The 16,275-nt window shown below is 44.4% G+C and overlaps 1 protein-coding gene across 1 annotated transcript; it reads left to right on the forward strand.

Annotated features, from left to right (window-relative positions):
- Nucleotides 1–8,488: 8,488 nt before the first annotated feature.
- shha (sonic hedgehog signaling molecule a) lies at nucleotides 8,489–16,232 on the forward strand (the record flags this gene model as incomplete). The annotated part of the gene is made up of 3 exons (XM_080854806.1): nucleotides 8,489–8,788; nucleotides 12,918–13,179; nucleotides 15,538–16,232. The coding sequence occupies 3 exons, from the start codon at nucleotides 8,489–8,491 to the stop codon at nucleotides 16,230–16,232; spliced, it is 1,257 nt and encodes a 418-aa protein (XP_080710932.1).
- Nucleotides 16,233–16,275: the final 43 nt, after the last annotated feature.

Raw genomic sequence — 16,275 nt, forward strand, 5'->3', positions numbered from 1 at the left:
CATCTTTTACAAGGAAGCTGTTGAAAGCTCTTGCAGGAAGGAAGATTTGATCAGGTTTTATCACCATGTCTACATGACTTCACTGTACAGCAGGAGCAGGCACAATAACTTGATTTATTATCTGAATGTAGTAAATGGCAATCACCCACCTGCAATGGCATTGTTCCCATATCAGTGAGGTTTACCTGTAAATAATAGCACAGAGCAAGGTTCATCTACCATGTCTGTGTGTGTGTGTGTGTGTGTGTGTCTGTGTGTCTGTGTGTGTGTGTGTGTGTGTGTGCGTGTGTGTCTGTGTGTGTGTGTGTGTGTGTCTGTGTGTGTGTTTGCGTGTGTGAGAATAAAATGACAAGAATTCTTTCTCCCTATGTCTTACTCCTCCCGACATACTGGTATTTATAGGAGCGCAGAGTGCAATGGCAGAAAATTCAACACATTTCTGAGTAGCACACAGGTCTAGCTGAATAAAGTAGCGAGTGGGTGAGCTTTTACGCACCCTCCCGCCATTTCTGTGGAAAATCCGTCAGAGGAGGATGTGGCACTGCCTCACAGGTAACACCTCAGCTGTGTGTGTGTGTGTGTGTGTGTGTGTGTGTGTGTGTGTGTGTGTGTGTGCGTGTGTGTGCGCGCTGGTAACCAGGCCTCTGCCCGTTTGGGCCTCACGTGTGTGATTTCTGCAGTATAGCCGCTATAGCAACGCTCACCAGTTTCAGCAGGAGGGATATGCTATAGATTCACTCAACACAATCCAGTTCAGGGATTTGGTTTGAGTTCTTCTCTGGTTCTATAGTTTCAGCAGATCAAAGGGCTGCTAAGGGCACCGTGTTGTTGCCCCTGCCTCAGGTATCTCAAGGCCAAACCCCACCCTTGATAACTCAGCTGCAAAGACCTTTAGTTGATATATTTGCTGCGTGTATATGAAGTGCAGTACTCGTCACACACACACACACACACACACACACTCGTCAGACACATCTTACCTTACTTCATGATTATGGCACCCACTAATGACACACTGTCTTGTGGAGATCCGCAGCTCTGCTCCAAGTATCACACACGCACACACACACACACACACACACACACACACCTGCTCTCTGTGATCCCATTCTCTGTGATGTAGGCCTTCACAGGGTTTACTGCCCACAGTAGTCGGCGGTAGCACTGCTGCTTTTAAACGTTCCTTCGCCCTGCCCCTCCCCGTCTGATAAAGTGTGTCTCTGCTCTGAGGCTGTAAAGATAAAGGCCAGGGTGCTTTCCCACCTGCAGCACCAGGCGAACGCCTCAGCACTGAAGCTGCCCAGCAGAAAGGACCCAGCAATTCTGCTATAGCAACTTGGCTCTTATGTTTTTACCACTCCCCCGGCCCCCGCCTCTGCCACAACCCCCCCACCCACACCTCCGCCACCCCTCTCTGCACTTTTGTGAGGCAGAGACTTCATATCATCCAGACCTTTATGAGAATCTGAATGTATATAGAGCTTGAAAAAGGTGCCCGGAAGTCGTAACATTCTATTCAAACGACAATTCTATACCATGACCACTGCGGTTGGAAAGTGCTATGGTATTGTGCAGATATAATCCCCACGGTGAAGGTCACAGCAGGTACAGACATACAGGTCAATAGGCCGGCATGGACCTTTGAGAAGGAAGTTGGCCACACATTCACAAAACAACGCAAGAATTTGATGTTTACGACTCCTTCCATCCACATATCAAGAGGACCTGTGCTGGAGAGAAAAACACGGCAGGGATGGAGGGTGGCAGAGCCAGTGCCTGAGACTGAGACAGACAGCTGTGACACAAATAACAAGAAGAACACATTACATCACTGAAGAACAGTGGATCGATAGGAGCTATTGATTCCAAGCTCAGCTCTTTGAGGGTCTGTCTGCAGCAGTCTGGCCAGGCGCTCACCTAATGCACGCCCTTACTCGCCAGACTTTACAGACAGAGAAAGAGTAAGGAAGAGACTGGAAAAGAGACAGGTGAACAAAGAAATGGTAGGATTGAAAAATAAGACATTAATGGCAGGGAGAGAGAGGGAGAAGGTTATATCACCAGTTAATGTGGCACATTCATCTACATTGTGAAGGTGGTTTATTAGTGTGGTCTGTGGTGTGGACGCAAGAATCCAGGGCACACCTGAAGCATATGGCGCAACTGTGTCTGTCTGTCTTTGTCTTAATTCCAGTTAATAGCTCCTGGCTGGAGATGAACTTAAGCCAAGCATCTCACAGAGGGAGCTCCACACGGCATGTTTATGCCACAAGGCAGGGCCCTGTGGTACTCTCGCTTGTGTAAAAACAGTGCGTGCTTTATAACACACATTTGTCTCTTCTTGTCTTTGAATCTGTATTGATTTGCATACCATTCTGCGTGGGACTCTTGTCTTGTTGTGTAACTTTCAGAGCAAGTTCTTGCACTATTTCTAAGGTTTTGACTGTCCGCAAAACAGGACGCAGCCAACTTAACTTGTTGCTGTTCGGTGAATCTTTCAGCACTAAACAAATAATATAAAGATGGCAAAGCGATCTTGGAGCCATAAACATGTTTTAAAGGTGACCTGGTGGCTCCGCGCCTGTAGACAGACTCTTTATGAAACATCATAAATGGATTTGGGAGTAGAATCTCTACTTTGAAGTGTCCAAAAAGCATCAGGGCTTGAAAGCCTGTTAAAAAATTACCTTGAGCTTTGAGATGATCTACACACAAAAACCCCAGCACACTCTCCTATGCATACACATACACGCATTCACTCTCATACACTGAAGGAGAAGCAACTGTTGAGGATGGCAGCTTTCTTGGTTGACACTGAGTCTAGTTATCTGTACGGAGTGCACATCACTCTTCTGATCATATCTCTCTTTTAACTCTCTCTGCTGATGGTGACTCCTAAGGATAGGATGTGGTGTTGAATGTTTGCTCTTCTCACCCCTATATTACAAGGAAGGAATGGCTTTTCTCAGTCGTTTTGTGTGGCTGAGACACCATGATACTATTGATCAGTCTGATGTCAGAGGAAGCCGAGATAGCATGAGGAACCGGAGAGTCCCCGGCGTCCTCAGTTTGAGTCACTCTTTATAGTGACGTTTCCACATTTAACCCTTTTCACATCATCTCAGCAGGGGACAAGAGGGCAGATAAGAGTTAATCATTAACTGTCATATTATGATCAGGCAGGGCATTACAGACTGTCTGGAACAGGAGGCGTATCTAAAGGTCTATCAAGGGTGTCTGACAAACAGGGTTTGTAGATGCTGGGTGATACTGTTTGACAAATTGTTCACATTTGATAAAGCGGTAACAAGGAAGCCTCGGGTTGGACATTACGATACTTCTGAAATGTAACACTCTCTCTCCCTCTCTCTCTTTCTCCCTCTCCCCATCTCCCTCTCTCTCTCTCCCTCTCCCTCTCTCTTTCTCGCTCATGTGCACATAAACATAGACACACAGCCATGGCCAAGTTCACGAGCAGGTATCCTAGCTCTATCACTAGCACGTCTGCAGATGGTGATGAGGCGTTCCCTTAGTAGTGGTTAGTGTGGTGAGTGGGGTTAGCATATTAGCCTGTTAGCGTGCTGCAATTAAGCTCTTGTGGTGTTTGTTGTGCTCCCTGGTGACTGCTAAAACAGGAAGGAATAAGAGGAGCTCTAGGTCATATGCACGCACTGGAAGAACCCCAAGTTCATTAGATAGATAGTATCAGTGTCTCCTCAGGTCATAATGGCAGTTGAACAAAGCATGTAGAGTTCACCATAAGCCCATCTCTCTAGCTGTAAATAATTTTTTACATTCATGATTTGCAGTTTGTGTTTTTGTAATTATGTTTTCATCGGTTCCTTAAGTGTCCATGTCCCAATATCAGCTTGGTGCTTTGATCTCTCTCCCTGTCTTATTCTCAGGTGAGTCATTCTGTTTTGTTGGATACATCTCGGGCTCTTGTTATTTTGTCTAAACGAATTTTCTCAGTGTTAGTCACACATACCAGTGTGTTACACATCTGTGTATAACACAAACTAAAACCTAATTTGGAAAAGTACCAGTACATTATGCTGTTTTATATTACAGACACTAAAATGTTGAACTGACACATTTGGAAGAATTATGGCAATATGCTATACAGTATACTTACTATACGGCTAGTGAGATTTTCAGCTGTCCTGTCTGCAGGTATAGCTCATGCGTGTTGAAAATAGTTATGAATGATTTAAACCAGCGTGGAGTAGGTCACTGACCTTTGAAAGCTCCGTACAACCTCATCTGTAGAGCTAGAGATCAGTGGTCAAAGTGTTCCAAGTCTTTATCATTGTTCGAGGTGGAACGTAACGTGTTGATAGAAAAGCTATTGATAACTGTCACAGTCTATGTCAGGGTTCATGTTAGGTTTAGCTGCTCTGTCAATCAAGAGCTGTAGACCCAACGGCTTTCCCTGTTCTCCACAGGTGCTAGGTAATGAGGAACCCTTACATTGTTCATAACACCTCTGTAGACCCCCCCCCCCCCCCATACACAACACACACAAACAATCTCACACACACACACTGGGTTCACCTGGCGGAGCAGCTGAAGGCCGCTCTCTCTGTCTGGCCTCGGCCCTGAGAGTGCTGGAGAATGTTTAAGTAAAGGGAGCGGCCGCCAGGAGCAAATAAAAACGCCTTTCCAGTCACTGCCACATAGAAACCTCACTAAGGGGATTGTGAAACACCCTCTATTCACTGCCTGTGTGCAGGAAAAGCACAAAGAGCAACCCAGGAGTTGACTCAAGCTCGCGCCCAACAGATCATCCCCTCTGCGCACCTCTCTCCCTGCCCTTAATGACCGAGATTCAGTGGAGTATTGATTTTACCTGATTATACTATACGTGCTTAAAGCTACAGTATATGTGTTCGGTGTTGATGTTGAAGTTGTTGCAGTTGTTGTTGTTGTTGTTTTTAACTATGCATGAAAGCATACATAGGGCCCTCGGGATCTCAGTAAAACTTGAGGAAGCAGGTGTGGAGTGTGGAGTAGAAAGGGAAATGAGCAGAGATTTGATTTGTTGTTAAATCTCTGATCAGGACTGAGTTGATAAAAAGGTCCTCCTTACTGTATTTTTAAATAATCATAAAGTCATTGTGAAATTACTATGAAATCATTCTTAAATTACACCCACTATGTCTGAATAAGTCACTTAGTGTTTATGTGTGTGAGTAATCCAGCAGTCTCACCCTGCATACACCGTAGTGAATACATTTGTTTTAATTCTCTGGCCTCTGCTAAAGTGCTTCTTAATCGAGATGTCACGGTTTGCAAAGACAGTTCAAGTGTGGAAAACCACCTGCTATTGAAAATGACTGCCTTTGCCCTTACTGATGGCTTTCAGTCAGTGTAGAAAAGGAACTGTTTTTCCATACAACATGGTGTGTGTGTGTCTCTGTGTGTGTGTCAGTGATTAATCCACTGTCTTAATCCATCAAGAGAGGGTTACAAAACCCCAGACAGTGGTGTCAAAAGGCAGCCAGGATCAGTTTTAATCCAGAGGTGCTGTGAACAGCTTCACCCACTAATTTCCAGTGCAGGTTCCCATTTTGCCGACATTTATACATGATGATACAAACCACAGTGATGTTTTTCAGTCAGAAATCCACATTACTCACATATTAGTAGGGAGTCTCTAAATAGCTCTAACCTCGTTCATTACAAGTAAGTGAGACTGAAACAACAAGAGAGTGGAACAGACAGGTAGGAGGTAAATGATCACTTAACGTTCCATGCTGAAATGGCTTGACCGTGTGTCAGAGCTGGAGAGATCAAGGCCCGCAGAGATCTTCTTTTCAATTGTGCATATACCACCAGACGTTCACCGACACCAAACACATACACTATGCATACAATATCACAGAGAGGGCAGAGTTCATTAATCCAATTCGTTTCCCCACATGGTTGCCAAACCATAGGAGATCTCACCTGAATGAGCTGCCATGGATCCCCGGTAGTAACCAGGCACAGCTTTGGCACAGGCCTGGCATAGAAAGAAAAAAGGGCCTGGAGGTCAGACAGGTCAGGCTTTAATTAGAGGTCTCCCCTACATTCTGACGTTGCAGTACTCTCTTGGATGCTGCAGGGGGGGAGTTTCACACCGTAGGCTCTGGGTCACGTCTCTCCTCTACATTGGGATGTTTTGTGTTCACATTGTGTTCAGAAGACAAAGGTTTTTTTTTTTTTCATAGGATCAGTTATTCTCACTATCCAAGGGCAATAGCACTGCATTCAAGTGCAGTCTAACAGGAATTTCATAGTCTTTTGCCATGGTTAATATGGTGTAAACATAAGACAACAAGCAGGTTGGAGAATAGGACCATAGGCAGTATACTCTAGTGACTGTGTATTCTTTTTGGAGGGCTCTTAACTGTTCATCACAGGAAGCAGGGATGTAGCAAGAGGGTTGAACAACCTAATACCAAATAAAAGACTAGAGTGGGGTGTTCATATATCTCAGGACAAGCAGTCACCATGTTTGAGAGTGAACCAGGCTAACGTGTGAATAGCAGAGAGAGTAAGACAATGAGACACACATACCTCACTTGCTGCTATGGGGCACTGGATACAGTGGTTCCCATGGCTCAATCTGTTATTGTAGAGTTCTTTGAAGGGTACAGACCTTTACTTCTGATCTCTACCCCAATCCAACTGCAGGGTTTTTATTTCATACCCAAAAAGGTCAAGGATATGGAGATCTTGGGGGACCCTCTCAGGCTCACACTAACATGCATGTGTGCGTGCACACACACACATACACACACTTGTGTTGAAAGTCTAATGTATTTTCATTAATGCATCAGGTCACATAAACCATTTGCTTAATTGGTTTAATTCCATACACCATATTTTTCAGGACACCCCATAGTTGCGTAACTGGAAAAAATATATTAATTTTCAACCATGACATGGTTTAAATTTTAAAACAAAACATGGGCAATGTTTATAAGGCTGTAGCCTCTATATGTAACGATGTTGAGACCCATCACTCCATCAAGAATAGTAACGGTGAAGGTTAGGCGTATTGATGGTGGCCTAGCAGGACTCATCAAACGTCTATACAAAAAATACGAATTTTAAGCTGTTTTAAGTGATTTCCTCGCGTCGCAGCACCGGTCGGGAATTGAAAGGTAATTATGCCAAAATCAAGACGTTTGTTCGCGTTTCTGACTCCATGGCAACCTCGGGTCCCTTGCGCAAACGTTTAGAACTTGCCATCAGCAATTACCTCCTGATCCAAAGCAATGATTAGCCGTTTTGATGCAAAGTAGTTGAAATAAAAAAAATCTATACACAGCCATGCAACAATACAATTATAAACAAATGTAACTACATCTGAATTCTGGTTTGAAATATTGAATTAGGCTCACAATGTGGCTATGTCAGTGCACTCTAGTTAACGCGTGTATGTAGATAATGGCCATGTTAGTTATTAAAAGTTATTGCTAAGGGTTTGGAGGGGATGTAAAGAACAAAGGCTACAGAACTAGGGGCAAAGCTGTTTATGAGGCAGTAGCCATCACCTCCTGATCCGTGGGGATGTCAACATTTTATGACACAGCCTTGCTTTTTGTCAACCGCCAAGTCCTAAAGGCCAATCATAATTGTATTTATTCCCAAACATTTTTTTTCTCTCAGCTTTCATTTTCCCCCCTTTCATGATTCGCTTTGATTTATGGAAAGACTTGTGTGTAGGGGATCATACACTGCTGCAATTATCTCAACCTCATTAGAGAAAAAAGTTTTACAACTTCTTAGATAACGTTGTAGCCTATTTTTGATTTAATGTGGATCATATGCATTCATCACTGGGGATAGATGCATGGTTGTATGACGGTGCTATTTTTTATCTGCGGTAAAAGCTACCAGGTGGATAACGGCATGTTTTAACATGGTATCATGTTGACTCCTTAATATAAGGGACTTCAGCTGTTCACAGACTACTGCCTACTTTTCCCAACACTTCGTAAAAAAGAATTAGGGTGAAAGGTGTAATTCGTGTGTTCCCAGCCCCTCCTGCGGAACCCTACCCTTCAGGTGAAAAAAAATCTTTTAAGATTTTTGTGTGTCTTTTAAACATCAGAAGGGTTTGTCTGGTCGAGCCAATCACGTCCCTCCCTGCCATAGATCGCTGCTATAATACATAGGAGTAAACGCCAGACTCCTCGCACTAGCGGCTGTGGCTTCAACTACCCTAAGGTTCCGAGGCCAATTTTCTACCTTTTTCCCGTATACGCTGTAACCACCCACCTCCGATGTGCTCCGTTATCAATTCGCAGTCTCTCTCATTTCCGCACCTGCCACGGTAGCGATCGGTCGGGGGCCCACGCTTAAGCTGAACAAGAGGTGGAGGCAAGGACATTGCTTGGAAGCGGCGAAGCGAGAACGCAGGACGAGAGATCCGTTCAGGGTCCGGCGCAAGATTTCAAAAACGAAGCTAGGACTGGTTTGAGATTCATTGGAAGAAATGCTGCTGTTAACGAGAGTCATGCTGGTCGGTTTGCTCTGCTTGTCCTTGGTGTCGTCCGGGCTGGGTTGTGGTCCGGGAAGGGGCTACGGCAGGAGAAAACATCCGAAGAAGCTGACGCCTCTTGCCTACAAGCAGTTCATTCCCAACGTCGCGGAGAAGACCCTAGGGGCCAGCGGCAGATACGAGGGCAAGATCACACGGAACTCTGAGCGATTTAAAGAACTGACTCCCAATTACAATCCCGACATTATCTTTAAGGATGAGGAGAACACTGGCGCGGACAGGCTTATGACACAGGTAGAGTGAAAGCCTTTCCCTCTTCTTCCTACTTCTCTCCACCTAGACGCTGTTCACCCTCTGTCTCTGATGCTGACTGTAGAAAAGATCCACGGGCCACTACATCATCCCGCCCGGCAGCTCTTAAAGTCTATAAAGTCAGAGCTTTTGAAACTTCAATGCGTCAAAGGGCTGTTTTATTCCCTCCAGGCACGGTTTTTCTCTAGTCAAGACAGGGCTTTTCCTAATGAAAGCGTGCGCTCGAAATGCCATCAAGCCCAGGCAGACCGGCGTGCTTCCAGTTTTCACTCATTGTGACAGGCTCTTTAAAATAGCAATGTCTCCCTCAGCTCATATAGATACATGCAGTGTATACGTGTTGAGTTGTTGGACGCACATTATATCTAAATTATGCAATGTTGGGTTAAATATACATACCGGTACTATGCATTTTTAAAGGTTTAATCTCTCATGTGCATTTAGTGAATAGCCTTGTGGAGGAAGGGTAGCCCTGTTGACAGAGCATTGTCAATCACATGACATCTAAATATAGACAAATTAAAACGTGAAGTCGCTCAGTCGGACATCTGCACGGATTTTGCAGCTGGCAGTGGCTGTTTATCAGTGCATGAAAACATTGACATTTCTTTGAAAATGTTCCGAATACCACAGCTCCTCATTCACAGGGCGGGACAGTGCCAATTAGTGCGATGATAAAAAAAAAGAAATAATTAAATAAAAGAGAAAGCGCGCCGGCGCGCCTTCGCTCCTCGCACTGCGTTTTGTTGCTGCGAGAACATGTGGAGAGTAATATATTACGCATTCGGCGCATGCAGAAAACACACATATTGTCTGGTTTAGCAAGGAGATTAATTCGTGGACCACGAGCAGGCGGCTTGTGTGGATACGGAACCGCAGGATCTGCTCGCATTGCGGTGCCCATGGTAAATATCCAAGGGGTCAAAATTGTATAGCCCGGATGTGTCGCATCCAGCGGACTAGCCGCCGGACTACATCCCTGAGAATCCTTATTAAGGTTGTAGCATATCGGAATACTGTATTCTTTATCAAGGTAAAGCCAGAACGCATTATCCTGGGCATTACAACCCTAGATATAACTCTGTCTTAAACAGAGAAGGAGCGCCGGTGAAGCAAGAACGGCGCGCGCGGCAGTTTCCCTGGACCGTGCGCCATGGGCACGAGCTCCGATTAAATATTCACTCCTGCGTGCGGTCAGAGCGACTCTGTTCGGAACGGTCTTCCTGCTTTCTTTGGCGACATATTGATTCTGAACATGTTCAGGAATTGGAGGAATATGAGAGATGAAGACTAATCTTGATTTTCGGGTCATTAATGTAGATCTAATATGCAGTGTTCCCTAGCACTCAGCCATCACCAGTGGATGCATGTTCTCCTAGCAATTAGGTGCGCAAAACATGAAATGCTTTTTTTTCTGCGTTTAGTACTTTTTGTGTGGAATGATATCAAGGACTTCAAATGTTCTAGAAATGAGAACTATTGATCAACTAACTGTCTGAAAGATGTCTGGTTGCTATCCATGTACCACCAGTGAAACATTACGCAGCATACATGACACAGCAGTGGATTTACACCAGTGGTATCAATTGTCTTTTTATTCACATTTCAAATTGAGTAATATGTGTAAATAATTTTGAATACAGTGTTTGGCACCTTGTTGCATAAAATGAAAATGTCACTGCAACATGAGCAGCCCACCTTCTTAGGAATCGGCTCCCCCACATGGGACGCTACTCTCGCAGCATTATTAAGAAGCATTTGAACTTCTGACCCTTTGTTGTTGAAAGCAAAAGCCATGGGTGAATCCATTACGGAAACACTAAACGACTCAACACGCAGCGCTTCAGAATATATTGATCCAGATTCACACAGATCCAGAATTTGCATGTAATCTATCGGAATGCAAGACACGCACCTGCGACATTAAGGGCGAGATAAGTTTACAGCTAGTTCAAGTGCAATTGTGCATGGGTAAAACATGTTGCTACGGAGGCTGGTTCTTTGCAGATCGCTTTGTGTGTTCATGCTGAGCATGTCTGTGACTTTCTGCTCATCTACTGACTTAGAAAAAAACAATGCCTGTCCATGGAGTCCATATAACTCCTCCCTGTAAGACATCCAGAGGTCCCTTTGAGTGTTACCCTGTTGATTTGGGGGACCCGTAAAGATGATTCATTTCGTGTCTGGTTCAGTTGGGTGTGAATCTAGCCATTGTTGAAATTATTCTGGGTGTGCGGTTGTGATACTCTGAGGGCACGCCAAGTTATCTACCAACAATCTACCAACATATCCCCTAAGCTACAGGCTTCTATGAAAGTTAACGAGGCAGCCTGCAAACGGATTTTAACTGCACGGCCGCAAGTCATTGCGGAGTTAATTTGCAAATAAAAAAATCACCGCGACTGCTAATAGTGGGTGTTGCGTAGGGGAGAGGGCACCACTGGGTTATTTGCTCTGACAGGTACCCGATAAGTATTTCCTCTAAACCCAAATTATTCTGGGAGGAGATTAAGAAGCGTCTGCGAGCGTCGAGGCCTGTTGAACAAAACTCGGTCTCCGAGTACAAAGCGACAGCGGAAGGAGTCCCGCTGCGCTTTACGGTGACTGAGCAGAATTGGGCTTGATTTGCGGCACACGACCCAATGAATTAATAAAGACTTTAGGCTTCACGGCTCTTGACTCCCGGCAATCCCGCTCAGAATATGCTGGGGAAAGGTTTTTGGCATGTCCCCCTGATCTCTGCGTCCTCCTGCAGGTGCCACAAGTGCCTCGTAGAGAACTGTGCCCCCCAGTTAGCAGAATTATAGGCATTTTTGTTTTACTAAATCATTAGAAGGAAACGGAGAGTGGAATACGGGATAATGTTCCCTTTGTTTGCTAGAGGGTTTGACCTGTGAAACTGTGATGATATGTGTCTGTGCGACCATGCTAAATGACTTATTACAGGTATTTATATTGCTTGTCAACGTCTGTGGGAGTATTTTAAATAGTTTTTTCATGAAAGGGACTGAAAGACCCCAAGTTAAGCAATCATGTCACGACCCAAGAACAAACTTGGGCGCGAGAATAATGAAAGTTTCCTTCTCTCCGTGGGAACGCTGAAAGGTCTCTTTGTGACGTTTTATTTGACATATTAGTTAAGACTGGGGAAGAGTTGTCTTGGAGAAAGCCAAGAATCTAATGTCAGGGTCCCATGAATGGCTATCCGGTGCGCCATTCAAATCACCCACTATATTATAAATTTTAACGGTATGTGTGGCTTTTTCTGAGCTTTTTCAGTGTTTCCACATGAATCATTTATCCTAAGAAAATATACACACAACACGAACAGCTATTAAACAGCATATTTCACTAGGCCTACATGCACCGAATTATGAAAGTAAGGCTCATTCCATCAGAATGGAGACAAACAGGCCCTGGCATGGTCACACCTCTCCTGGACTGGATCTATATGTTTTAGGCCAGTGAAGCGAACGCAATGCCTTATCAATATTTCATTGCCAGCGATCTTAGATGTGCCATCCGACGCTGCTCCCGAGACAGAATATTCTAGCGAGTGGAGAGTCAAAGAGGCCAATTCCTTCGAAATAGAGACTTGAAATGTTTCTTAAGCAAAAGCTTTTGCTTCGGATAAGTGAAAATGACAATTGACCCTCGGCTCTGTTTATCTATTAAATTATGACTGGAATTCTGAGGTCCTTGCCGGTTCGTTGCAAATATCTAAAATGTTAAGCACTTTAGCAAGTGATTTGTCAAAGTAAAGCTTTCAGGAGCCGATAAACCTATTCGAGAGCAGAAAAAAATGAAAATGTTTCACTGCCACGTGACGTGCATGAAGTCCCCGTGGTGCAAAGTATTTGTCTAAAACCTGGGCAGCGCATGCCATTCTGGCTTTGCGGAATAAATAAACCTCTCTGTATAAGTATACAAGCGTAAAGAATCCTGCGTCTCCCACAATTACATCTAGCCTAAATCAAGAACCAAGTAGGCTAGTCTATATATGCATGTTTTATGTTTTCATCCCAAAGTTATATGTGATTTATGCTTGAATGAAGCGCATCAACACCTCGCTGACACCTGAGTGGCTGTTCTTCTCTTTGACCTTCTGCAGAGATGCAAGGACAAGCTCAACTCCTTGGCTATCTCGGTGATGAACCAGTGGCCTGGCGTCAAGCTGCGAGTCACCGAAGGATGGGACGAGGACGGCCACCACTTCGAAGAATCTCTGCATTATGAGGGCCGCGCCGTGGACATAACAACCTCAGATCGGGACAAGAGCAAATATGGCACGCTTTCTCGGTTAGCCGTGGAGGCTGGCTTCGATTGGGTCTACTACGAGTCCAAGGCCCACATTCACTGCTCAGTGAAAGCAGGTGAGCGTGCGGTCAGTCAAACCACACCCAGATTTCTGTTAAGACACCACTACAGTCAACCATCTTACTCTGCCCTTTGGAGCCATATGCATAGCTAAAATAAATAAAGTTAACGCATCATGTGCAAAACGCAACAAAAAAAAACAGGTTCATTTAAATTTCCCAAAACAAATGTTAGACATTAACACAGATTTCATATAATGACCTATAGGCTGGGGATATATGTAGCTTTTCCTTAATGTCCCTTCCAATCCAACAAATGTAAATACACCAAGGGAAATGGATTAGCTAACCGGCTGGCCGCTTGTACAGTCTATTAGTTAAGGTAATGGAATGCTTTCGTTGGGCAGGTGTTCAGCAGGGCGTAACGGAGAACTTTTACACCCAAAATAGTAGTTTGCTCATTTAAATGTCTCACTTGAGTCTGCTTAAGTCACATTTGTATTGACATGTTTGCTTTGTAGACGTACAGCCTATTTGATCCTGTCTTTCAGTACAAGGATGATATAGTCTGCATTTATGAGCGTGTGTTTACTGGTCATCTAACCTATGAACCTGGTTTTGTTTATCTAACACCGATAAATTTGCCCCTGGCGTTGAGTGGTAGCTAAATCCTCCAGGCACACGCAAAACTGAAAGTTTCCTCCTCTGTCATTTTAAAGTGTTTTGGTTAATGGCTATCATGACCAGGGTTTATAATCAACATTAGTCTGAATGTTATATGTCAGACTAGCTTCCATGTGGACAGCATCTACCAATAATAGCCATCTTCAGCTGTGTTCTCTGTTTATGTTACCTGCCATACTGAGTATAATACGATCTTATATCGCCACACTCTGTTTCTATGAAGGAACCACGTCTGTCTGCACCAATTATAAACATCGCAATGCAGGCGGCATAGGTTGCATACAAACAATTACGCTTTAACATATAGATTTGTAATTTAAAAATATATTATTTTATATCAAATTGAAATAATAACTCAGTACGTTCAGACCCGAGCACAGACAATAAAATGACAGGAATTATATTTAAATTATTTTACAATTGAAAATAGTGGAGAATTTGCACGGTGGTTCGATTCCAAATGGTTGTTATTATGTTATTCTGTGCACGCATAATGTGAAGGATACCTGGCAATTACTATTACCACATCTATTTCTAACCGCTTTAGCTAAGTATTTTCCTTAGGGCTCATGCATTCTAGTCTTTTACCCACTCACAAAGATTCGATCTTCTGGCTCAGCGCCAACAATAACCGCTGCTTAAGATGCTCTGAGAGACGCGATCAAATTGATGTCCTCTCCGGGTGCACAACAAGTGTTTGAGGTTTTGATGGCAAATCTGCTATTTAAAATTCAAAACACAGGGGGCTGAGATAGTATTGAAGTCTGTGTCATTCTGGGTCATGTGACTTTACCAAAAGGATTTGGACGAAGCAAGGCTGGACTTGCTCGGCCAAATCTGTTTCTCAATTGTCACCACCTTATAGCATGGCCTGGAATCTCATGAGCAGATTAAACGCAGGAACATTCCGAGCTATACAGCTCCATTCTCCGGCCGTGTTTGCCGAGCGTGTGATCCAGGAGATCGGAATGTGAAGAGTTCCTCAGAGTCCAGAATTATTGTCATCAAGATTGACAACAGAGTGAGAGAAGCGGTAGAAAGGGGGACATTGATGTTAGGCTAGCACAAGCATTTAGGGTCTGGGGCCTCATTTAAATTCAAATCTACATCTTGAGAGGCTTGGAAAAGTGTCTCGGCAGGGTAAACACTGTTTGCAGCTCACGGGGTTCCTCTTTTCGAGATGCGTGTGAATTGTCACACAGAAGTTTCTGCACCTGAGCAAATATGAGCACAGGAGCTGGGAAAGGCCTAAGTGTCCCTTTCCAACAGTGATTCTGTACACAAATTGTATTAGAATGACAATGTTATTCTTTATTGGTTTTAATTAGTGCAGAGCAGGCTTTTGTTACGCGTGCTGTTCGTCCTTGCACAGAGCTGAAGTCCACAATGTCGATGATGAGACAGACCCTGTGGAGAAACGCACCGCCTACGTGACTAAACCCTGAACTGCCCTAATTAAAAATCAATAAAGAACATGTATTGTCATTCTAATGTAGGTTGTATAGGGAACCGCTCTCCTACAGGGGCGATGTTCTCTTTCGTCCCTCTTATTTCTTTCTTGGTGTCAGCCTTTCCCATCTGTATTTACACACCTGAGTCATACATTTTCAGTTTACAGGTGATGTACACATTACGATACCAGTGAGAAAAAAGCATCTTGACAAAAGGTAGCTAAACAAGACCCTTTATTTGTATGTATAATGATGTTTTTTTTATATTTCACATCAACAGAAAACTCAGTGGCGGCAAAATCCGGAGGATGTTTCCCGGGCTCTGCGTCTGTAACCCTGAAAAACGGGGTTAGAAAAGAGGTGAAAGATCTGAGACCGGGTGACCAAGTGTTGTCAGCAGACAGCGCGGGAAATCTCGTCTACAGCGATTTCATCATGTTCGTGGATCAAGACTCGACGACACGTCGTGTGTTTTATGTGATCGAGACAACAGCGCCCGTGCGCAAGATCACCCTCACTGCTGCCCATCTCCTGTTTCTGGTCAACAACTCCACGGATGACCTCAGCGCCATGACCGCCACGTTCGCCAGCCAGGTCAAGCCCGGACAAAGGGTCATCATTGTCGATGACAAACGCGCGCAATTAAAGCCTGTCACTGTGGCACGGATTTACACGAAAGAGCACGAAGGTTCCTTCGCCCCGGTGACAGCGCAAGGAACGATTGTAGTCAACCAGGTACTGGCTTCTTGTTACGCAGTCATCGAGAATCACAACCTGGCTCACTGGGCCTTCATGCCACTTAGGTTGGGCCATTATGTCTCCACGGCGTTACTCCCCAAAGACCATACCAACTCAAACGCCACCTGGCAAGAGGACGGAATTCACTGGTACTCGAAGCTTCTATATCAAATGGGAACGTGGCTCTTGGACAGTCACGCTCTCCATCCTTTGGGGATGTCATTAAACTCGAGTTGAAAACCTCAAACGGATATAACAAAGAAAAAATAAGACCAATGTA

Source organism: Sprattus sprattus, assembly GCF_963457725.1.
Source record: "Sprattus sprattus genome assembly, chromosome: 17".
Taxonomy (NCBI): Eukaryota; Metazoa; Chordata; class Actinopteri; order Clupeiformes; family Clupeidae; genus Sprattus; species Sprattus sprattus.